Here is a 27,153-nt window from a genome sequence, read left to right as displayed (position 1 = left end):
GTTTGTAATTATTATTATTGAGTTTGTTACTATAGTAGCATACGAACTTAGTATATAAGCAAGGCAAGCTGACTACAAATTAATATTCTGCTTAGTTGTCAAGGCTGTGTTACCATTCTCACAAATCAAAATGAAGCTTGTCTAACCGCACAGATGCTATCTTAGTATAAACTCTGGAAGCCTCAATTAAAACAATTAAAGTTAATTTCCTATCATTAGGCAATAGTTAGTAACAAAATAATGTTAGTGGATACTTCTCGCATGCTATAGAAGGTAGTAAATTAGTTTCTATTCGGTTGAAATACGTTTTCCAGTAAAGTATGTTTATTATTAACAAAATTTGTTTAATGCCATTAAGCAAAACTCACGCAATTAGAAACGGCGAACGGAAGCTATAAACTACAAATTGTACATTTTCATGATTAGTTCTTAGTTTTAGAAATCTATCTTCACTTAAAATACATTCTTAAATGTCAATACCCAACTTTATAATAAGTAAATTCTCATTTAATTCTTATTTATGACCTTTTTTTTACGTTAAACTTCGTTACTTATAACGAGCGTGTTCTCTCGATAATGATTTTCTTCTTTAATTTTATTAATTAATTATTTTTTAAAAAAACGTTTAAATATTTTTTAACAATTAATTTCGATTAAAAATAATATTTTTAAAATTTAATTTTAAGCATAATTTGACTTTAAAAATGTAGAAAATAATGATCGTTTCGTGATTTTTTTACTTCGTTTCTACCCTATGAATAAACGTTTTATTATGCTTTTAATGAAGGAAATTAATAAATTTGAATTAATTAATTTATTTTAAATAATAATTTAGCATATTTACTTTAATATAATCTTAAAATTTCGCTTCTTAAATATGATTTTAATAACAAAACGGTCGAATTTCATCCTGTTCAAAGCCATTTCTGTGATAGAAAAAAAACAACAAAATTACAGAAAATTCAGCCATAATAATGATTTGAATTACTTATACACATCATTTTAAAATATAATATTTTAAAAAAATCATTACTTTAACCGTTGTAGTAGCTGTTAAACCATTATTACTGGAAGATATCTCAATCAGAATAAAGTAGGAAACTATCCTTCATCTCTTAATATATTAAGAACATATTACTTTGACTCCTCGACCTCGATGATTGATAGTAAAATAGATTTATCATCTAAAATAGAATGTAGTTACTCAATCAGTTTTGTTGGCAAAGATGACAGATATCAACAAAAAATGGATTTTGGAACATTATGTGATCTAATGATGCTCCAGCTAGATCCTGTTATTGAATAACTAAAACATTATAAGTGGATTTATTCTAATAACTGGCAAGGCAAAAATAATAACAACAATATTTGGCACTATTATGTTGTTAAATCCGTCTTCTAAGAAAACTATTTACAGGAATTCAGTTACGTGACTAAAAGAGCATTTTGAGGTTTCTTCTACGTAACTAAAACACTATCCTCTTAAGCGCCTGTCACGTGACACGACGACTCCCACGTAAACAACATTTTAGTGAATATTTATATATTTATAACTTAAAATATTCTACCGCAATTTTCTTATTTTTTCGATCGAAAAATTCAGTATTTTTTTCCGCTCAAAAATACGCCTTTTTTTGTTATAAATTGGAAAAAATAGTGGCTTTATAAATCACTAAGAATGTATAAAATTATAAGAAAGAAAGGAAAAAAATATAATATATAAAAAAGCAATCTTACATAATAAATTTATTTTATGCCTTTTTATAGTATTTCTATTGACAAAATCCTTTTTTTTCCTCTCTCTCTCTCTTTTTTTGTTTATCACGCAAAACTCTCATTGAAGTGAAAGATACAAATAAAAAGATTTTATAAGGTTTTATGTAAATACAAAAAAAAAACTATCCATTTAATACTGTATATATTTTTTATACCTGTTATAAACAGAGCTGGGTTTACAACTAAACAAGATACAGATTGAGCCCTCTGTGTTACAGTTTAGGGTGTCAACAAGTCTAAATTTTTGCCTCTAGACATAATGCTCTTACAGAAAAATTTTAGTGAATATCTAACTAAATTTTGAATTTGTAAGCGTGTAAAATGGCTTAATTTAATAAAAATTAAGTTTATAGATGCATATCTTTAGTGTATAAATCTGCATAGATACATATAAACTAGTAAATTATATTTAAACAGACACTTTCTCTCTAACATTGTATATTTATATACTGTATATAATTGTGCTATAAATGGATTATTATTAAGCTTATTTAAAAGACTAAATATCCAAATTTTCGCATTATATTTTATAATAAATATATTTTTTATTAATAATATTACATTTTTATGCATTTTTTAATGTTTAAAATTGAAGAATAAATCAAAATAAATACATGGAATTTTTCTAAACACCTGTAAACACTTGGTTACATTGTTTGTTGTTTACCAGAAATTATCAAAATACACCGTCCACGTGGTCGAATATCCTCCTCCTGATTGGTAGAAACAGTGGTAGAGACGTCACTAGAAGAGCACGATTTGTCCACTTCCTAGTCTAAGCAAACAAGGCTGAAAAAGTCGCAGCTGTACCAACGTCAAATCTAACATTCTACCACTGACATATGACCGATGACCTAAGGTCAGAATCTGCTTTACATGACAGCTGCGACTTCGGAATAAAGTGCAACCTCCCCTCTTAGAAGTGAGCTCATCCCGGGAGACAGAGTGGAGTGAAGCAAGGACTCGAACAGACACGTGTCTGGCTTGCTGGATGAGCGACATGGATTTCTGCTGGAGAATCGACAATTGACTGCTGCACATCGCTGCAGGTGTCCCGGTCTATAGACTGACGACCTCCCAGTGGCGATACTTACCTCGAGCCACGTGGTGGGTCCGACATGCTAGCTCTAGGATTAACCGGGATAAGAACAGGACTGAAACCAATGAAACAGAAAATTTGGATGGTGTTGCTGCTAATGTGGGCCAGCACGTCTGTTTTGGCTACGTCGTTAGAGCGTTACAGGAACGAAGAAATTGAAGGTGAGTGTTCTCGTTCTATCTTACCATCCACGATATAGATCACTCGATAACATAAATTGTGCCTCTTGCAAATTTAGTAAGGTGGTACCACAGAAATGCTGCTTTTATCCGTTACCATTTTCATAAACAATTATAGAAATTCAGTACGCTGATGAGGAATGAGGTGCAGATAACATATTACAAACAGTTTAAGTGATAATTAAGCGCATTAGAAAATATTCGCTATGTGCAATACGCAGGTACTTAAGATTAAACACGTAATGAAATCGACTTTAAATGCCTATGTAACATCTATAATCACGGACTTTAAGCGTGCTTTTACATCATGTGACAAGATTATGGCCCTTTCAATCAGGATCGACTAGATAAACTTACAAACGGGGATAATTTACTATGACATCCATATAAAATACGAAAGTTTTAGAAACTGTCGACCTCCTAAAGAACATTTAGAATTGACAGTATTATATAAATAAGAAATGACGCTTACAAAAATGCCATTTCCTTATGTCAAAATAAAATTAAGAGCTTTTTATATATCTTTTTTAGATCTTAAAAGATTTCTCCACAGCTAACTTAGAGCTAGACAGAAGTAGAGGTGCAATGGAGCACCATACTGTCTGATCGCTTGTCAGGAAACCTTTGAATTGTAACGAAGTTCGATATCAATCTGCTTCAAAAAAAAGTAAGAAAGAAAAGATTACAGAAAAATTAAATTTATACTCTCTTCAAATATAAAGCAGAGTTTACGGTTTGTCTTCTTCTTATGGGTATTCCTGTGAAAGTCTGGCTAGATCAATTGATTCAAAAGAATACGATAAATTCTGCGAATCTTCGTGTTCCTGCTGGGGTAGCGTGTGAAAACACTTCTCTTAGCTTATATACAGTCCTATATATATATATATAATTTTTTCTTCTTCCGTTACTTCCATGTTTGTACCATTAACTGCACGGTGATATCGACCGAGTGAGGCGGTGCAACTCAAGTCCTCACGATTGAAAAATTCTTGCCACCGGTCATATGGGCTGAGGACCTTATAAATATTTATCTCCTGCGAAATTGTTAAATTTGTTTTCTTCGATATTTATTTAAATAATTCACGAAACCCTGAAAACTCGTAATTTCTTTCTTCTTTTTTCCTCCTTCTTCCTTGTCAGAACCATCAAAATTATATTTTTAAAATGCTTAAAATTACGATCAGATTATGAAACTTGTTCTTTAATGCCATTTTTTTTTTGTCGTGATATCGTTAGTAAACTTATTTTTAACATTTTAAAGTCTTGAAGAACTAGTTTTGAAACCTTACAAGGCTTTAAAGATGAGAAGAAAAACAGATCTTATATGGAGGATGCTAGAAATTATCTTGACGATCATTCCGAATTCTCTTGATTTAATGTTCTTTAATATCGTTTATTTTCAGGATTAACGGCTCCTTGATCGTTTAAAATTTTACGCAAAGAGTCATTTAATCTTAAATTTAATATTTGCTTTAAAATGCCTAATTTACTACAACCGGTTGGCTATAAATTACATTAAACATGACTGAATTATTACTATAATGATAATGAAAGTTTTGATACCATATGTGATATTATCTAATTGTTCAACTGAATTTAGGACTGTTTTAAATTATTAATTGAAATGTTATTTAAATACTTTTAGTAAAATTATGCTAATTTATGCGCTCATTTACACACAAGAAACCTTTAAACAAAGACGTCCCTTCCGATATTGAGCATATAAAAGATGAATTAATTAGTTGAAAACACGCGAAAAACACAAAAAAAATTTGCTTTGTAAGTATTAAATAATATAAAAATCTTATAAGAAGCATCTAATATGTTAAAAATTTACAAAATTTTTATAAAATTTGACGCCTTTTTATGTAAAAGATTAGTATAATTCTAAACTTTCTGTAACTCGAACTTAATTTTTTTTTCTTTTTTTAATTCTGCATTCAATTGTTACTGGTGGAAATGGTTTTCAAGTGGTTGAAAAACTCTCGAAAGGAGATTGGTTGAATATGGGGAAGACGGTGAGAAAATTGTTCTCGGATCAGGGATCTTTCTTACGTCTTGACAATAATACAAAAACATCTGGATAAGGGGAGGTCTAGCTTAGATTCAGGGGATGGGGACAACAGATAGCAGTCCTTTAGTATCTGGGAAAGGAATAAATATTATCTACTGATCGGGAGCATGCAACAGGGCACGTTGCTATAGAAACCAGATCTCCCACGTCTGTTCAATTGCATATAGAGAAGAGAAAGCACGAAAATGTTGAATCCCTTCAGGTTGACTTCACCGCAAGCCATTCTTGCTTCATTAAAGTTTATTGTATATATATATATATATAATTTTTTTTTCACATGGTAAAGTGTATAAATAGAACGAAAATAAATTAGTAGCACGTCTTTTATTCTTAAATTTGTTGCCTATGTGGTTCTATTGTTATCAGATTCTATTGTATAGTTTTTATAGAATTTATTACACAAACACTCCAGTTATTGAAAAGCGTAAAATGCCGATCATACGTTATTTATCTCGATATTTTCATTCCATGAATAGGGTGTATTATGAGAAAGTATTTACAATCTTTCCCCCATTTAACGCTAACAAAACAAGTCTTCCTTATCAAGCGTTTTTGAAGTCAGGTCGAGAACCCCGCTGTCCAAGCCTTAAACAGCCACAAAAAGACATTGAGGTTAGAGTTCTCCACGTCACAGTTGGACAAATAGAGCAGGGAATGATGGAGTACTCCCCTTTTCTATCCACAGTGCAGTTCCCTGGGGGTGCGTGGGGGTGTTTGGGAACATTCTAACCAGAAGAGTGACAGAGATCTGGACTTAAGCACACATTTGTCACTGTAACACTGTCTCCGTTGGCTGGAATAGCGAATAACTTTAAGCATCCCTGTTGACAAAACACTCTTATCTCTGCTCGGTTATAAGGTTTGAAAATTGCAGAAATAATTAGGAATGCACTGAAATGCATTCAAATGATGAATATTTAATAAGAAATATTATTAATTTTCTTAAGGAAACAGTTAATTTTTAATAAATTTCTGTTGTATTTATGTTTAAAAACTCATTATTCAAATTTATTTTCCAGTAAATTTAGAGTTTTAATTAATTAAATTAGAAATTGTGATTATATTTTTTTACTCTTTCTGTTTTTTTCTACATTAATCTTATGAAAATAAGTTCGTAATTTAATTATGTTAATACATTTCTGTGCCTTCTAAAATCCCGTGTTTGAAGTATCATAAACTAAGTTTGATAACTTATTTAAATATATATATAAATTAAGTTATCTTAAGTAAAACAAAGGATTTTAACACGTTAAAATTATTTATGCTTTCAAGAAAAAAACTTAAAAAATATTTTTACCACTTACAATTTACAAGAACATTTTAAAATTTTAAAACAGGAAAGAAGGGGAAAAAGTTTTTAAATAATTCATATTTCACGTTTAAATAATTCATATTTAACGACGAAAAATAATTCCTTTTATATATATTTTTTTATTTATAAAAGTTGAATAGCATCATCTTTTAACAATTTACATAAAAATATTATTTATATTTACCATTTTAAGTGTTAAAACATTTAACAACATCCAGCATCATCGTGTTGATCCTTACGCATCTTAAGCATCCTTTTCTACGCCGGTATTGTACCATAAAATTAATTTTACCATTCGTCCCTTAATTTTCAACAGTTTTCCCATTTACAAAAATACAAAAATAAGACCGAAAAGAGATAATGATTGCTCAGTAATTGGTGTCACAGCTGTTTCTTAGCAAACAGCTGTAAAGAACCGCAAACCTTACCTGAACAACAAAACTTCCTTCCCCCTTTGAAAAATAAAAAGAAAGAAATTGCAGCCTTCTTGGTGCAACATTTCAAAGGTCCATTTTATAAGTAATTGCTCTTCTTGATTTTATCTCATCATACGTCATTATGTCTTTACAAAACGCTTTTAATGTCTTCTTATAATGATCGTATGTTTATAACGCTTATATTACGCGCCAACAATGTTGGGTTTTTTATCGTATATTTTAAAATTTACGGCTAAAAAGATATTAAATCGTTCATAAAATTGAAGAAAATTAATTTTAGTAATTAATGAAGTAAAAATTTAAGTGATTTACTTCTTTTTTCTTAAAGATAAATATCGTCTTATAATGCTTACGCACTTAGTGTTGGATATTTTAATTTATATCATAAATTATACAATATTTTATAAAATTGAATAAAAATCATTTTAAAAATTAATAAAATAAAATCTACGCGATTTCTATAATGTTTTTTAAGTTAAAATTTAAAGAGAATTCACCACATTTGGAATATTCAATGATGGTATGCTTATATTAATCATATAATGTTACTTTCTTTAACTTATATCTTAAAATTTAAAGCTAGAAATACACTAGAATCTTTTAAAATATCGAAGAAAAGTAATTTTAAGAATTAATAAAACATAATATAAACAATTTCTTTCGTGTTTTTAAATTAAAATTTAAAGACAAAGTTGTCATTTTTGAAGTATTCAAGTGTTTTAACGCTTAAACTACACATATAACGTTAGAATTAGAATATAAAATGCAAGAAAAGCAATTACAGTAATTAAAAAAAATTTAAATAGTTTCTTTCTTGTTTATAAGTTAAAATTTAAAGATAAATTCACCATATTTGAAATATTTAATAGCGTGATGCAAAAGTTAAATGGTTTCTTAGACACTTTTAATAATTAATTTGGTAAAACTTTGAGCGAAATTATTAAATAAAATTATCTTAGATGATATATTTATTGAGAAAACACTTGGCTATAAAAATAAGTAAGAAGCAAATCACGTAAGCTACTTACTAACTTAGAAAAACACGTTTTTTCCAGTTCAGGTAGTAAATAAACTTAATAATTTATCCAAAATTTCTCGAACTATCTCTATTGTTTCTATCCAAACTACATAAAAACTCAATAAGTATTCGACTGAACATCGAAATTCAGCATTAATTAGTACTGAACGTTGCCATTTCAGAGTTAAAGGCGATGTTCACGCAATTGGAAGAGAAGAAAAACAATATTAAATAATAAATGAATAGAATAAAATCTTGTAAGAACCATTTCTAAATTAAATTATTCGAAAATAGATTTTATTTTTAAGTCAGAACGTCTATAAAAGCCAAAAGATTTCGCACAGAATGTAACGTATAGATCAATTAATCTTTACTACCGAATGGTGAAGTGCACCCCATTTCAAAGCGTGTAAATCTAACTTAGTAAAGTAACTTCTCTTAAGTTTTCTATCTAAAACAAAATAAATGGCAAACGAAAAAATATTATATAGGCTTATATCTTTACTAGATTTAACCATTTTATTTGGTGGGAAATACAGTTTTATATAGTTTTAAAGCGTATACATTCTATCAAGTTAGGTATAAGTCACTTTAATGTTTCTACAGGTGGCTAATTTCGAACAATTTCATTCCACACCTATCACCCCCATGTGTCACATCTGTCCTTTTATAAAGACTGTTTTGTCTGACACTTCCATACTTAGTTCCCAAGTCAGTTATAAAGGTTTGTTACGAAGATAGCATCCACTAACATAATCTACCAAGGGAACCAGTTTAATCTTATGTAATAAAATAGTTTCTAGATTATTAACTCTTTAAATTTTCTCGATTTTATATTATCTAGATAATATCGATAGAGGTAGGGCTGATAAACTGCACATGCTATTTAAACTATTCATATTACTATAGCAGTACTGTGGATCGATAAAGATGTAAGAGACGGACAAATCGTGCTATATCAACTTACATACAGATAGAATTACTGTCACTTAATATTAAGAAAACAGCAATAACTGTTAAATAAATCGCTTTCTGTAAGCGTATATATTTGATATAACAATTAGCATTACTATTAATTGTTTACAGTTAATGATTAAGCATTAAATTTAATCGATAGACGCCTTGTAAACTTGATACAAATTATTTAAACGTTCATAAATTAATCGTAATTTACAGTAAAGTATTATAATTACGTATAAATAACATATCCAAGTTATTCTTATACAAGCTTATTTTTCTCGTTTTTCTTCACAAATTAGAGCTGTTTTGCTGAGAAAATTAAGATTTAATATTAAAGCAGCCTACAAATTACGTTTACGGTAAGAAATACTTTAAAATGAATTCATTATTCAAGCATTTTAATTGTTATTTAAGATCTAAATATCAAAATGTATGAGCTAAATTGTAAACAAGTGAGCCATGCTTAATCTTCCTTACTATATATTTATACTGCTTAGAGTAATAATTAAATATAAAACATAAAATAATATAAAAATCTTACTTTTAATTCCCTAATTAAGAAACAAAACAGCTTTAAAAAGTAAAAAAAAAGTAACATTTATTGTTTTTTTATACACTATACTAGCATATTTTCGTGATTTGCAATAGACTAGAACTTCAAATATTATTATTTTCGATGTAAAAATTAAGATTAATACTAAAGCAGCATACAAATTACGTTTATATTAATAAATATTTTAAGAATAATTAAACATTCGCGCATTTTAATCAATTATTTAACGTTAAAAAGCCAAAATATACAAGCAACACTATAGAGAAATAAGCCACATTTAATATTTTTCACCACGCATTTCTGCAATTTAAAATAATAATTAGGCACAAAACATAAATAATGTAAGAAACTTCAGAAATTTGAAGAAAAAAATTCAAAAAAAAAAATACGATTTTTTGTGAAGAAAATTTGCAGCTCAACGCAATAATTTGTAGTCAACTTACACAAAAGACAAGATGGAGAGAGTAGATGCGATATTATATATCTCTGTCAACAAAACGAAAATGACCATCACGTTACTGATAATAAATCGTCTTTCCTGATGAGAGGAAATGTTTGTATTGCAAGCCAATCAATCAAAGAATATACCCAATAAGTCAACACTTTAATGATATCGGTTAAAGAAGAGAAGGGAGAAACTTAATTCCTCTGAGTAAGCTATTGTTAGAAAGATATACAAAAATCTCATTCGATAATAATAATTTAATTAGAAAAAAATTGATTTTTAGGAGATGCCAAAGTGTAATTTAATTTATAAATTATCCAAAAACGTTTAAAATTTTCAGTAGTTTATATTTTTTTTAAACAAAAACTCCCAACTTTTATCATGATTCTTTGATAAGATGCAACAATAGCCGCACGCTCTCTCGATCTCTCTAACTCTCTTTCTCCTGTTATAATTAATTTAATAATGAATTTTTTAAAGATATTACATTGTATGCTGCTACCTAATTAAAAATCCTAGTAATTTTAATGCACTAAACTTCTTTACTTCTATATACACATTGTACAATTTCACTCCACTCAAGTCTTAATCATTCCAAAGCTGTTTTATCTTGTAAATAAATTAAATTCTGTTGATAGAATTTTACTTAATTGTTTTTAAATTAACAGCTCATTTATTTTTAATTTTTTTAAAGCTGCGATTTATTTATTTTTCCGTCTTTTATCCGCGTGTTTCGCTTCCAGATCATGTAGAAGAGTTGAAGATATTAAATCGTTTCGCAGATTTTTACGGTTTGCCTTGTGTGTTTGTGATAATTTAATAATTTAAAGATTATCTTCCGTCGGAGCGTTTAGTTTTAACGATGTTGATTGCTTAAGGTGTGAAATTTCTGATGAGTATGAAAGTTGAACAGCGTGAAATTCAACTTGAAGTTAACAACCAAAGATTAGACAAGCGTGAAATCGTATTAGCTTTCTGTCAATGCCAGTATCACAGATGGAAAGAAATCATTTTAGGTTTTAATGAAAATTATGAAACGAATTCGTTATTTTTCATGTAAAGATAAACGAAAATTCCATTATATTTTATCGTATGAATCGATTAAATAAGTCAAATTTCTTCGTCTTCAAAGCGCTAAATGATCAAACTTCATACGCTTAAATCATATTTTACACGTTATTAATTCGTTGTTTTACGTTATTATTTAAATAAAAGCAAAATTTGCACTTATTAATTTAAAAATATTAGTACAAAATTGACGAGAATATAAATTTCTACCACTGATATACTGAGATAAATGCACTCCCTAATACAAACTCATACCTTAAATTTATACTATTAATTCATTTTTTATGTTGTATTTTAATATAAATTCTTTAAATAGAAGCGAAATTCTCACTAATTACATCGAAAATATTAGTAAAAAAATGATAATAATATAAATTTATACCATTGATTTTCCATTATCTTCTTACAAACTTAAATGTAATCATTTCTCCTTTCTTGACTTCAGCTTACAACCTTCGAAACAATCTTTAAATATAAATTTATCCTGCATTATTCATGTATAAATTCTTATCAATGTTTCAATCATTCAAATGCATTGTTTTTAATGTTTTTAAGAAGATTTTTTAAAGTAAATATCGAATTTTTTTATACAAAAAAAGCGGAAAAAATAAGTGTTTCCTCTTATCATCATAAAAGCTAAAGAAGTCACGAATCTTGTTTTTTTAAATTACTTTGACACAAAAAAAATATATATATATGTTTATTGAAAAGGATAATATATACAAATCCATAGTAAGAAGCCATTTGGCTACTTTACGTGTTCCTTTTCATCTTATAAAATTAAAATACGAGACATTTATGCTTTTATTTTAATAGAAAAAACACGATGTATGCCTCATAAATTTAACTACTTTTGCTATTTTTTTCCCCTCAAGTTTGCACTTTTTTAAATTGAATTTTTACTTGGAAAAATTCATTTTTAGTAAATAAGATTTTATGGGAAAAATTAATTATCAAACGTAAATTTAACTACTTTTTTTCTCTTCCTATAAAAAGAAAAATCTATCTATTTTAAGATAGATTTTTAAGAATGTTTACTTGTATTTCTTGTTTGGTAAAGTAAAAATAGCCATCAATTGCTCAATCCATATAGACAGTAATGAACTTCACCTGTCATTTCACAATGGTTTAAAAGTAGAAAGAAACACCCCCATGGGTTCGGTAGGAAAACCATTAAAAAAACCACATAAAAATATACTTTTTAACATTAAAAAGAGTAGTATTACTTCTCTTTCGTGCCACAAAATTACACTGACTTCAACTGTAAGCACTGACGATAACGGGATGAAGAAACGATTATCAATTATTCAACTTTCTACTAATGACTAGATTTGTGTCTCAAAGTTTTGACAGTGACAGGTTCTTTTCTACTTTATAATTTATAATAATAAAAGATTTATAACTGTAAAATATATTTAAAGCAATATTCAACATATAACTTAATAGCACGACAAGTAAATGAAATTGCCTTTAAAAAATAATAAATAAAGGGAAAAAAAGGAGAGAAAGGAGGGAGGGAGAGAGTGAGCATCTTCTACTTCCCATGTTCCAGGTAAATATTTTTTAAAAGAGCAACGAATAAACAAACTGCAAAGAATCTTATAGATGCCAAAACCAGTTAAAGAAAAGACGTGGGAAGAGTGCAGATGTGTTGCTTGCTCCACTCCACTTCGACATATGTCCTGCTGAATTAGATAATGGTATTACAATTTTCGTACTGGCTCTTCCTCGCTTCTAGCACAATTAATTTACAAGATCGTCTTAGAGTGTCGGATTTGGAATGGGAGATGGGTGGGCTGAGAATTCCTGCTACAACCCTCAGCGGGGAGTGTCGAGTCCTTTCTACTGATGGGGTGGGAGATGTAAAACCAACATTTGTTGATGGAGGGTTGGGCACTACTTCACTAGCTGATGGCTGAGTATTTTTTAATTGTGTTACTTTTAAACTTCAATCTCTATTTATTTTTCGCGCTAAACTGTTTAATTTTATATAAAATACTGCATGTGATCAAATGTATGCGTTAAATTTAGCACCGATTCCGATTTATTAAAATTTTACTTCTTTTTTAGTGAGTATAACGTTAAAACAAGGTTGATCTTTTATTAAATTATTACTTGTTCGCTTATTAAGAAGTGGAATAATGGATAATGTCGATTTACGAAAGGTTGTACATCGATGTATGGAGGTTCTAGGATGTCATTCGACTGAACATAATCCTAAAGCTCAGGAATCTCGATCTAACAATCGTCAGCCTTAATCCTGATCATTATAGCCAGGAAACGTAGTAGAGGGGGGTCTTGTTTTACACCTATTTAGACCAGATAGAATTAATGCCCGAAATCCGGTTATCAATTCGATAATTACTATTCAATCTAGATCAGACAATTGTTGCTTCGGGTCGAGAAAGGAAATCGTATAGTCAATCGATTCAATAGATTCAGGAATGTCCGGAAATGATTAAAGAATAAAAACGAACTGTCCTCCTCCTTTCTGAACCGAAGAAAAATTAATAGCCGTGACCAATAAGCGATTTATTTATTATATTAAAGTCCTTACGGACGTTGAACATCCTCAAAAAGTAACTTATCCGAAAATTTATTGAGGAAATTCTGTAAGAAAAAAGGATAAACATCGTATAAAAAGCGACAAAACATGTTAACCTCTGAACCGTTTCTCATATAAACAACAAACTAAGAAGACATTTTATGTGCTGTTTGATTAATGTCTTACATTTAATATATAATAAACAATTTAAAAGAAGAATGCATTATTAAATAAATGATTAATTTAGATCGCTGTCCTGTAGATTGTTCTGCCTTTTATTGTATCAATTTCTTTATTCTGTGGATATCTACAAGAGCCAAGATGATTCTTGGTACAAGAGAAATTCGAAACTTCCATAGAAATTCAACTTCTTATCTACAAAGAACATAACTTTGACAAAAACCAGAACACATCCATTCTCAACGTAAACTTTTACCTAATGATAAAATTCTTTCAATCGAATAAAACTCTTCCTCTTTTTTTTTTTAAAAGTTTAATAAGATTTTGATGCATTTTAATAATTTTATTCTAGTAAAATTATTATCTAAATATCACGAATATGTTACATCTTCTCGGTTTGAAGAATATAATGAGGAAAATCATTAAAAATAATGATTTCCCCTTTGCAAATCTCTACTTAAGCAAGACATCTCTTTAAACTCGGTATTTAACAAACAAGCGCTTAACATTTTTGAGATAATTGCTTAATAAATCCACATAAATAATGCATACATTTTTCTTCAGCTTTGAATTTATATCAGCTTCTTATTCACACTATTTTCTTCTTTACTCGCATCACTTACTCCGGAAGTGTAACAACAAACAAACAAACTGTACTTAAGCGCTCGGCAAACATCATGTGAAAATAATTAGAATTATTTTATTTATTTTTTTCTAGAAAAATATATATTTACCTTCAAAACTCATTGAAATTTTATCTTATTGTATCGCTACTTTATCACAAAGCATGCAAATATCTTTATATTTATTCGCACAGGGTGACTTAGAAGAGTAAATAAATGCTCTTCTATTTAGAAATTTTGAAAGAATACGCAATTATAATTAATCAAATAATAGATAATCATCGTTAAATCGTCTCGATGCAGTTTATTTTGTGAAATTATAGATGGGGACTGATAATTTTCTACCGGATGGCGTTATTATTCAAACTGCATATCTCCTACATATCCAACTGTATACAATAACAGATTCATAATTCACTGAGTCAGTGGTTGAAACATGAGCACTTCTCTAAATATATCGTTCTAAGAATAAAAAAAAAAGAAGGAATAGTGATTTATGGCTGACGTACTGCTTATATTCTATACAGACATCCAACACTCGCCCCAACCAGCTGAAAGATCCGATAACCCAGATTAATGGCATAACTAGCTAAATACTTCGAATTATGCAGGATTTAGCATACAATAATATAACTTTTTAATTTAAAAATATAGTTATAGTTACTTAATTTTTCTGCTAGAAACGAGAAAACCTATCATCTAGTCTATATATATCCGATAGAAAAAGTAGTAGTAAAAAAAAAAAAAAGGTAGAGTATCGCTTCAGATCAACGACGGACGGCGAGTCGGATGGTAACACTATTCCGAGCTCATTTCAATCAGTCCGAATCGTAGTTACTTAATTTTTCTGCTAGAAACGAGAAAACCTATCATCTAGTCTATATATATCCGATAGAAAAAGTAGTAGTAAAAAAAAAGAAAAAAGGTAGAGTATCGCTTCAGATCAACGACACGCAACTGAAAGATTACCAACTAATCATTGAGTTTGTATGTGAGAAAATTCAGGAAAAAAAAGGGTTTAGTTTAGTTGTGGAGATTGTGTTCTGTTTTCTTAAATTCCCTACTTTATCAGTAAAGATATTTTAATAGGAGGATCAATCTAAATTGCTTTATCTTACTTGGGGTTGCGAAAGATTTGATCCGCTAAAGTAGTTTTATGTGGAGTTATTTTACTTTCGGTTGGCTTACTGCTTTACGAGTGAAAAAAAAATTCAAATTAAAAAAAAACCGTAATAGTAATTATAATGCCCTTTCTTCTTGTTTTTTTTTTCTTTCGAAGATTCTTTGCAAGAATTGGCTACAGTGCATTAAGCGTGACGCTTTGCTGGGTGATTCTGTGGCATTTTCTTAAGGATTTGAAATTGAAAGTAGTTTAGTTTGGGCTATTCCTCGTGCAGAATAAAAAAAAGGTGTTATAATACTTAAATAATTCGGGTGTTTAGGAGGTATTTATCTTCAAAAATTTATATTAAAGAAATAAAAAAATTAAAGTGTTTTTGGGAAAGTCATCTTTATGGCTTTACTTATTGTAATTTAAAATAAATAAATAAATATTTTATTTAACATTAGCTTTATTCTTTAAAGATTTATAAATATAATTNCGCCCCAACCAGCTGAAAGATCCGATAACCCAGATTAATGGCATAACTAGCTAAATACTTCGAATTATGCAGGATTTAGCATACAATAATATAACTTTTTAATTTAAAAATATAGTTATAGTTACTTAATTTTTCTGCTAGAAACGAGAAAACCTATCATCTAGTCTATATATATCCGATAGAAAAAGTAGTAGTAAAAAAAAAGAAAAAAGGTAGAGTATCGCTTCAGATCAACGACACGCAACTGAAAGATTACCAACTAATCATTGAGTTTGTATGTGAGAAAATTCAGGAAAAAAAAGGGTTTAGTTTAGTTGTGGAGATTGTGTTCTGTTTTCTTAAATTCCCTACTTTATCAGTAAAGATATTTTAATAGGAGGATCAATCTAAATTGCTTTATCTTACTTGGGGTTGCGAAAGATTTGATCCGCTAAAGTAGTTTTATGTGGAGTTATTTTACTTTCGGTTGGCTTACTGCTTTACGAGTGAAAAAAAAATTCAAATTAAAAAAAAACCGTAATAGTAATTATAATGCCCTTTCTTCTTGTTTTTTTTTTCTTTCGAAGATTCTTTGCAAGAATTGGCTACAGTGCATTAAGCGTGACGCTTTGCTGGGTGATTCTGTGGCATTTTCTTAAGGATTTAAAATTGAAAGTAGTTTAGTTTGGGCTATTCCTCGTGCAGAATAAAAAAAAAGGTGTTATAATACTTAAATAATTCGTGTGTTTAGGAGGTATTTATCTTCGAAAATTTATATTAAAAAAATAAAAAAAAAATTAAAGAGTGTTTTTGGGAAAGTCATCTTTATGGCTTTACTTATTGTAATTTAAAATAAATAAATAAATATTTTATTTAACATTAGCTTTATTCTTTAAAGATTTATAAATATAATTTATTTTTTAACTATGATTAAATTTTGAGAAAATATCTTCCTTTTAAGTAAACAACAATTACGCTTTCAAATATGTAAGTAAAAAGGCTAATTATAAACATTAATATAATATATATAAAGTGAAAATCCATAAACTGCGATAAAGTTTTATAGATATTAGAAGACTTTTATAAAATAATATTACATATATACGTATTTCATACAATTATAAACAATATTAGAGGCAAAATATGTCTCACAATGGTATCAACAAGACCTAAGAGAGGTGAAATGGTGCCTATACCAGTCACCACGTGCAGTCTGTTCTTCCAAAGCCATAAAAATATACGAACAAAATCAATAAAATAAATAAAAACGAATATTTCACCACTTATCAAAAGAAATGTCACTTTTTGTCATATTTATATAAAAAGACTAAATTTGGGGCCCCTCCATGTCTGTAGTACGAGCCAAATGGTCCTGTTGTCTCCCCTCTATCTGGACTAGAGTCAAAATTTGTAAAATATAAAAAGTAATAAAACTATAATAATCAAAAGAAAGTAAAGCTTTCAGTATATTTATAAAAATATTTTATTAAGCAAGAATAAATTTTTATTACTGAATAATTATATTGAATTAAATGCATTCGTTAAACCCAATGACCAAAAAAGTTGTTCTCTCTTGATTTAGAATAATTTTAAGAGATTGCACTCTAATATAATACAATACAATAATATAAAGTGCCATATAAAAGTAGCAATTATATTTTTTAGACTTTATAAGAAAAAATTGATTTTTAACTCATTGATATAAGTTGAGTAACGACGTATTGAAATTTAAGCTAAACAAAATATAACTTAGGAACTCGTACTTTTAGATTTATTAATATTTGATGATGGTGAAAGATCCCTTATATGATATAATAATAGAACCCTAATGATAATTTGATACAAGGTTATGTATTCGGTGCTGTATAAATCTTGTATCAACGTATATATACTGTATGTAGTCTATGCAATCAAACCACTGAATACCCTTAAATAAACATAAAAATGGTCGTTGTTTGGAAGTTTTTATGCATTTCTGTTCGAAAAAAGTCCCCGAAAAAGGCCTCCGTTTACAGATAACAGTTAGTGAATCAAATATAGTTTTTAAACTTAAGATTAAAATTCTATTAACAAAGGTTGACCCATAACTCAGTTAACTAAGACTTACACAGATCGACACAAACAGAAATATCTATTAGGATGCTGTAAATCATTTACTGAATAGGAAAGAGCTAATATTAAACAGTTTTTAAATAGCCTATGTTAACAGAAATCTCAATAAAACTTTTACTTCAAACTGTTAACTTACTTTTGGGCATTCTAAATTTAAGCTTAAAAAACATCCTATCAACGTTTTCCAAATTTAGTTAAAATTATTGTTTATTAAACACGGAAGAGTCTATTTAAAACAGAGCATTGATAGAAAGTACAAGCGGTTAACCGACTTTTGATCTAGACTATTTAAAATTAAAAAAATATCCTATCAACAACATCAGTAACTTGTTTAGTACTTCGTTAATAAAGCCCAATCTTTAAGACATGGCGGAGTAAAAAAGAAATTAATTTAAGTTTGGTTTCATAATTCAAAAATCAGAAAAGATTCGAGGCAAACAAGTACTTATCCTAATTAAAGTCGCAGATTTCCCATAACGCACATATAATTTGCAAACATTGATTTTTACAATTAAATTTTGCATAAGTAAAGCCACCTGTAACAAGATTTACTTAAATGAAGCCATTTTTATTCCGTAATTAAGTTTAGAAGTTTCACTTTCGACATTTTCCAACAGATATTGGATTTTTATAGAAATAGCAGACATTGAAGAAGACATAAAATTTTATAGCACCAGTATCATACGAAAGAATAACAAAATGACACTTCAGCACGTAAACTTAGCTTATATCAAGTCAAATATATGGATTTTTCCACGAATTTATTTTATCATAAATAGCGTGATATAAAATTCAACTAGTGATATGAATACATTTTCATGAGGAGATACTCGATATCCAATCGAATTTATTTATTTATTTTAATAATAAGAATCGATATTTAATTTATTTGAAAATAAATTGCACGAAATTAAGAATTTTTTAGAATTTTTTTCAATTAAATTTCCTTGTATTTTAAGAATTTTACGAAGAATTTTAGAAATCCTATAGTTTAAAATGGGAAAATTGATTAGCCAACTTTAAAACGATCCTGCCATCTGGCGTACGAATTTAACATTACATTTGCTTTATCGAATTTTCCACTTGGCTTGTACGATATACCCCGTTTATTGTTTAAAAAATCTGCTTTAATACTCTATCTCTTTGATGGATGGTGTGGTGAGACTCAGAGATTAATAATTGACTTCTACTCACTCACGCAGATATAATAATTTTTTTTTTAAATACTTGAATTGATCATTGTGAAAAAGAACCTTCTTTGTATCCTTTATATACTCGGAAGTTCCAATCATATGGAGATGGATCACGTGAAAGAACGTCTTCCATCTTAACAGGATTACCATTTCACGTAAGTTTTCAATAGAAAAGCTTTAGTTACAACAAAATATGACATGGCATCTTTCTTTTTTTTTCTCTCTTATTCTCCTTTCTTTTGTAAAACTTGACTTTCAAATGTCGGTAACAAATTTATGACTTAGTCGAAATTTGTCTGTAGAAAATGACACAGAGTTAGATAGAAGCCCACAGAGTGGATCATAAATCTGACTTGTACGTTTCTTTTTCCCTACTTTTTCCTTTTCCACTATGTCCTCAAGGGAAAGTATGTCGAAATAATATAATGGGGTCGAGATAAGAATTCTGTCAGAAACACGCACATCGTCTAACACTCTTGGGAATAACTTGGTCTCTGTTATTTTTAGGGAGTTAAGAGACAATTATAGAAAAACAACTCATAAACAACTCCATTTTGTCGGGAACAGTTTAGCAATTAGTTTCTATTTATTCTTCGAAAACTTAGGTTATACTTTTCGCGCGAGTAGAACACGCAAACACACGCGCTCACTACGAAGTTATAATATTCCAAAAATAAATACAGAACTCGTAAACTAGACTTATAAATCATTAAAAAAAAAAGGAACAAGTTTCTTTCCATGAAAAACCATAAGAGGTCTTTCTAGATCCGTGTTTACCATAAATATGTTAAATCGGAAGTTTCGGTCATAGCAACTGCCGTAATTTATGTTGCTACATGTAATATATCCATTATTAAACTGCGTTTATCATTTGTATATATACACAAATATGTAACGCTGGCGTAACGTTAATCATTCTCGGAATTATAATTAATAAATAGCTTATAATTTACGAGCGAATAAAATTTTATATGATGATTCTAGCGCTGATAAAGATTTAAAAAATTGTTCATTCGCTTCGGAAATATTTCATTACGTAATTATTAATTAATATTTTTTCTTATATGTATATATATATATAATATATATTAGAAACCGAGCATTTAAGTCATTAATTTAAAACTTATATAAAATTCAAATGAAAATTAACCAAGCTGAGAGGAAGTTTGTCACGACAACATTCGCTATTCCTTATTGCAAATCTGTTCACTAATTAAACGTTAGAAAACTAATGACTCCGTACGATTACAGAAATGGTAATATCTTTAAATATTAACCAGTTCGAATATCACGAACTTGTGGTAATGTCTTCACGAAAGGTTCGTCAGGAATTAAATGGTTTTCGTGAGACTAAGTTTGATGTTTTATTTTTCTTTTTAAAAAGGTAAATTATTCTCGTGAGAGAGATTATTGCTCTCTTCTAATTGCTACTTATAGTCAACATTTTATCGATTTAGAATTTGTAAATTTCTTTAAATTAAAGCTTGATAAATGCTTAAACTTTATAAATTTTATTACCTTTAATTGTTAGTGTTTTGTGGTATGTAGAGTCTATCGAAGAGTGATGCCACTAGTGTATAAATTTCTAAAATATTTTCATAAATTAATATATACGAGAGTGTTTCGAAATTATATGTACATTTAAAATTTTATATTGTATGGTTTATAATAATAATTTTATTATTATTATTATTTTATATATATGTATTACTCGCAGTTTTAGATAGATGCATACGATTAATTGATTTCTGCGCTAGCATGTTTATACATATAGAAGAACCCAAAAGTCAGTTAACAGAGATTTATTACCTTTATTCCAGATACACTCGCGAATATGAATCGTATATTGTGTTTAGAATAGCGTGTTTTCCTCTAACAAAATTTAATAACTACATTTTAAATCATGTTTCCAAGTATTTATAAATAAAGCAATTTAGACTTTAAATACAGGATGGCCCAAAATTCAGTTATTAAATATCCTGAAAATTTATAAGACAATAAGATTTTTATATTTTATTTAATTTTATCATCAGAATTTTATAATAAAAAAAAATTAAGAAAATAAATGTTGTTGTTTATAAAAAATTCAACGCTACTCCTTTCTGTTTGACATCATTTTCGTTCTCACTTTAATTAATAAAATAAAATATATAAAAAGCCAACATTAAATGTAATCATTCAACTCATAAAAGTGCCCCCTTTTTTTATATTTTTAAAGCGTTTTTCTAGGGAAATAAAACGTGCTCGCGAGTTTAATAGAAAGATTTACTTTGATCAAAATCGTTTTCTCTGAAGGCATTTTGACAAAATCGAATCTCGTTCTACGGTTCAGATTAGACATGTTCAAACTATTAATTAATTGTGGACACAAAGGACGAAAGGCTCCCATCTGGACGCATTACATGTTCACTAACTACAGATCATTATCACGACTATGATAATATTGTTGTTATTAATTATCGAGAGATGCAACACTGGATGAATCGATATCTATGGCGATTTGGCGTGCTTTTTTCCCACCGTTGAATGCCGGAATTATAAATTTAATTTGATTAAAATAAATGTTTTTAATATTTAGAATAATTACTTAATTATCAATTATTCAACTTTCTACTAATGACTAGATTTGTGTCTCAAAGTTTTGACAGTGACAGGTTCTTTTCTACTTTATAATTTATAATAATAAAAGATTTATAACTGTAAAATATATTTAAAGCAATATTCAACATATAACTTAATAGCACGACAAGTAAATGAAATTGCCTTTAAAAAATAATAAATAAAGGGAAAAAAAGGAGAGAAAGGAGGGAGGGAGAGAGTGAGCATCTTCTACTTCCCATGTTCCAGGTAAATATTTTTTAAAAGAGCAACGAATAAACAAACTGCAAAGAATCTTATAGATGCCAAAACCAGTTAAAGAAAAGACGTGGGAAGAGTGCAGATGTGTTGCTTGCTCCACTCCACTTCGACATATGTCCTGCTGAATTAGATAATGGTATTACAATTTTCGTACTGGCTCTTCCTCGCTTCTAGCACAATTAATTTACAAGATCGTCTTAGAGTGTCGGATTTGGAATGGGAGATGGGTGGGCTGAGAATTCCTGCTACAACCCTCAGCGGGGAGTGTCGAGTCCTTTCTACTGATGGGGTGGGAGATGTAAAACCAACATTTGTTGNCTCTCTCTCAAGAAATCATTGGTAGAGTGCGGTTTTTACATTTTTTTCTTACGAGTGCCATTAATTATAAAGAGCAACTTCCTATTGTTTAAATATCATTTTCATGGGATTAGATAGAAGTCCATTAATGTCTTCGTGGCGCACAATCGAAGTCAATACCATTATTCATGTCTTGAGAGCAAATTCCTACGAAGAGATTAGACCACTTGAAGCACTTGGCCAGGTTAAAAGCAAAGAGTACGCGCTGAAAGATAAATGGCTAGCCCGTACATTCATTCCCTAAAGGTAGAGATGATGTGATAGATGGTGCACCGTTGTAACCTTATTTTCGGTAGCATTACTGAATATTGTCAGCAATTAAATGCTGTCCTGTACGTCGCTTCCTCTTATTAACAGTTAGACGAGGAGAAAGCAGTCTTATTAATTGCCAGCAGTGATTGCTAAAGGCTAATGGCACGGTTGATGCACTCTTAGACGTGATTTCATACAATATCTTCACTTCTCTACATCTTCATTTAAGCGGTTTATTAAATAAAGAAAAAAGTATTCAAAATTTTAACTATTTTTTTTTTATCTTATTTCAATAGACTTTTCCATTTTTACCCTTAAGAAATGAATTAAAATCATTATAGGACTAGTTCTGTATACAAGAAAGAGATACGCTTATTCATTTTTTTCTCCCCATATCTTCATTTATTAAGCAGTTTAATAAATATTTAAAATTCAAGTTTTTTTAAACGACTGTTTAATAAAATTTTCTATTTTTACTCAAAGGATGGATTAAATTATTGTAGAAATTTATCATAAATAGAAATGTTATATACAGATGAGGAAGAGAAGATTCTTCTATCTTCAATTATAAAATAGGGATTAAAATTCAACATTTTAAAATCTTATTTTAATAAAAATTTTTTACCTTTATTCTCCAGAAATAAGTTAAAATCTTTATAAAAATTTATATTTTTTTGTTATATACAAGAAGAAAAAAAAAAGATTATTCGCTTTCCTGTCTTTTTATTTATCAAGCTGTGTATTAAATCAAGAAAAAAAGTATTTAAAATCCAAGATTTTTAATATTATATTCCATTTTTACTCCTTGAAAAGCGTTAAAAACCTTTACAGAAGTTTCTTGTAAATAATAATATATTTTTATGTTATGTACTGTACAAGAGAAGAGAATGAGAAGATTATGTACTGAGTATTTATTAAATTTGACACCAGTTAAGGTTTCTTTGATAATTTAAGATGGGTAACTCATTTCGGAAAGTGTAGAAATAAAGAATAATAAAGAAAAAAAAAGAAAAAAGATTAATAGTGGAGCGAAGAAAGAATCAGAGGAAAGGGAAAGGAAAACCAGATGGCAAAGAACATGACGAAAAGAAGAAAAAAATGGGGCTAGAAAGTAATAGAAAGAAATAAAGAAATTTAATGTGGTTGTCACTTTTCGCTTTTACCTATTTTCTCTTCTTTAATAAAAGTTATGAAGATTCTCTTTAATGTTATTTTTATAAGTACAAAAGTAAAAGAATGCATTTTCTATTTTCTTCCTCTCTCTACAATGTTTAATAAAGTAAAAGAAAAGTTGTACAAGAAACATGAGTGCATTTAAAAGAAACATTCGCTTCAATTCTTAACAGTATTAAAAATTCAAGAAAGTCAGAAATATCGATAAACTATAGCGCACAACTATAGGTTCAAGCTGCGATATGTTAACGCTATGGCAATACGTAATTGTACATTGACACAGAGTTAATATACGAAGACTACATGCACAGTAATTATAGTAATTAAATACTTTAAATTAGTGCTATAATTCTTTTTAATATTTTATATTGAAAATTTAACTTATTTTTTATAATTCTTTTTATATTAACAGTAAGTAAAATCGATGCGAAATATTGAGTTGTATGCATAATTATGCATCGACATAGCGTTAAGTATATGCACAAAACCGTAATAATTAAAGGATATACAAGTGCTACAATTATCTTTAATAATTTATAATTAAAATTTAATGTATTTTCTCAATTTTTTTGTGTTATTAATAAGAAAAATCGAGTTGTATACATAATTGTGCATTGACACAGACTACGTTCTTTAAATTATGAAGCATGTAAATTAATGTTATAATTATTTTTAACGTTTTTATATTAAAAATTTAACATAGTTCTCTATTTTCTAAATTATTAACAGAAAAAAAACCGATGGGAAATATCGAGTTTTATGCATAATTGAGCACTATAACATAGCGTTAATACACGAAGGCACACGCAAAATAATAATAATAATAATAATTAAAGAAAATACAAGTGAGGTAGTTAATTTTAACGTTTTATATTGAAGATTTAACATAGATTTTTTATTTTATTTTTGCTNCGTGGCTTGGCATTCTGTTCTCAGGGTTGTACTTAATGTTTCGAAATCATGACTAGCGGGGTAAGATCGGCAACATAAAGCCACATTAGAAGCAAAGGATAAAAATAAAAAATTCAGAACTTGCAGATCGGAACAGTTTTAGAGAATGCGGATTCGAAGTAAACTAAAAGAAAGAGGCAGAAAAGTCCTATAGAACCGGAAAATGACGGTAAAAATACTTATTATATATATTGCAATGAAAAATATTACATTATTAAAAATAAAGAAATTTAATCAAGTTTTAATAGATTTTTAACAATTTACTTAAGAAATTTAATATATTTTCTGGCATAGTTTCTTGATTTTATCTAGTTTCTAGTGGATTTAAACAATATTTCCTTATCCCTATGGTTGAAACATGTCAAAATCAAACTATTGTATAATTATAAGCAAATAAATTTAACAATTTCTATATATTTCAATCATATTCCAACATGTTTTTCTTGACATTCTCTCGATATTAGATTTAAACAACATATTTTTGTAAATGAACCCGCTGTAAATGATTTGAAACATGTGTCAGTATCGAAATATTGCAGTTTATCATAAAGTAGAATGAGTAAATGCCCGGTTGGAGGTCAAAAATGTGTTTATTTTTCTTGAAAGGAGTGACATGGCGATTCAATCTACCAGATACCATCTGGAACCATTTTAGTGTCGTGTCAAAAATTCATCAACACAAGTTGTATATTAATTACGACACGATCCCATGCAGATGGTTTGTGTCTCTCTCTGTGCTACATGTCTTCGCTTTTGATTACCAGAATTGATTAAGATGTGTTTATTTAGATATTCCCCCATCTTTGGAGGATGATTTCTAAATATTTACATTAAAAAATAAATAATTTCGCATGTATTCTATATCAAATTTTTCATTTGAATATAAATTAAAAGTTCATTACAGTTTAATGCTCCTCCTTTTTTTCTTATATTCTTTCACGTATTATCAATTATTAAAAACTAATTTTTATTCGTTAAAAAAATAAGGTTATTATGTTAAATATATTTTAAAAATTTTAATATATTCTTTAAAATTTTATTATATCATTAAAAAAACTATCAATTCTCTAGAATATTTTACTCATACTTAAATAATCGTGTGATAAATTGATAAAAATAAGCGTAAATTTTGCAAAAATTCTTTTAAAATACTGAAAAATTTGAATACATTTTCTTATAAAATAACTATTTTAGTATTTTCGTCACCCAAAAGTCAGTTAACCGTTATAAAACCACAATTACTATCTTATTTTAAAATTTTCTTCCAATTTTGTAGAAGAAAAACATTTTTACGAATCCTTTACAACACATGGTTAACTGAGTTTTGGGCCTCCCTTATTATATATTAATAAAAAGCATATATGACGAAAAGAAGAAAAAAATGGGGCTAGAAAGTAATAGAAAGAAATAAAGAAATTTAATGTGGTTGTCACTTTTCGCTTTTACCTATTTTCTCTTCTTTAATAAAAGTTATGAAGATTCTCTTTAATGTTATTTTTATAAGTACAAAAGTAAAAGAATGCATTTTCTATTTTCTTCCTCTCTCTACAATGTTTAATAAAGTAAAAGAAAAGTTGTACAAGAAACATGAGTGCATTTAAAAGAAACATTCGCTTCAATTCTTAACAGTATTAAAAATTCAAGAAAGTCAGAAATATCGATAAACTATAGCGCACAACTATAGGTTCAAGCTGCGATATGTTAACGCTATGGCAATACGTAATTGTACATTGACACAGAGTTAATATACGAAGACTACATGCACAGTAATTATAGTAATTAAATACTTTAAATTAGTGCTATAATTCTTTTTAATATTTTATATTGAAAATTTAACTTATTTTTTATAATTCTTTTTATATTAACAGTAAGTAAAATCGATGCGAAATATTGAGTTGTATGCATAATTATGCATCGACATAGCGTTAAGTATATGCACAAAACCGTAATAATTAAAGGATATACAAGTGCTACAATTATCTTTAATAATTTATAATTAAAATTTAATGTATTTTCTCAATTTTTTTGTGTTATTAATAAGAAAAATCGAGTTGTATACATAATTGTGCATTGACACAGACTACGTTCTTTAAATTATGAAGCATGTAAATTAATGTTATAATTATTTTTAACGTTTTTATATTAAAAATTTAACATAGTTCTCTATTTTCTAAATTATTAACAGAAAAAAAACCGATGGGAAATATCGAGTTTTATGCATAATTGAGCACTATAACATAGCGTTAATACACGAAGGCACACGCAAAATAATAATAATAATAATAATTAAAGAAAATACAAGTGAGGTAGTTAATTTTAACGTTTTATATTGAAGATTTAACATAGATTTTTTATTTTATTTTTGCTATTAATAAGAAAAAGCGATGAAGAATATTGGGTGTGTGAT

The 27,153-nt window shown here is 28.3% G+C and overlaps 1 protein-coding gene across 4 annotated transcripts in view; it reads left to right on the top strand.

The window, feature by feature from the left end:
• Positions 1–2,579: 2,579 nt before the first annotated feature.
• LOC111612813 (inactive tyrosine-protein kinase transmembrane receptor ROR1-like) overlaps positions 2,580–27,153 on the top strand; it is a 73,578-nt gene continuing 49,004 nt past the window's right edge. For 2 of the 4 annotated variants that reach the window (XM_023354077.1, XM_023354071.1), the window contains exon 1: positions 2,580–3,036. In XM_023354077.1, the coding sequence (XP_023209845.1) occupies positions 2,895–3,036 (142 nt within the window). In that variant the 5' untranslated portion in view covers positions 2,580–2,894. Of the gene's footprint in view, positions 3,037–19,106; positions 19,310–27,153 lie in introns of those variants that run through there. The other 2 variants (XM_023354085.1, XM_023354090.1) reach the window with 2 other exon arrangements.

The sequence above is a fragment of the Centruroides sculpturatus genome, unplaced genomic scaffold, assembly GCF_000671375.1.
Source record: "Centruroides sculpturatus isolate CEXI.00-Female unplaced genomic scaffold, Cexi_2.0 scaffold112, whole genome shotgun sequence".
NCBI lineage: Eukaryota > Metazoa > Arthropoda > Arachnida > Scorpiones > Buthidae > Centruroides > Centruroides sculpturatus.
The sequence above is the reverse complement of the archived record's forward strand: the minus strand, read 5'-3'. Positions and strand labels throughout refer to the sequence as shown.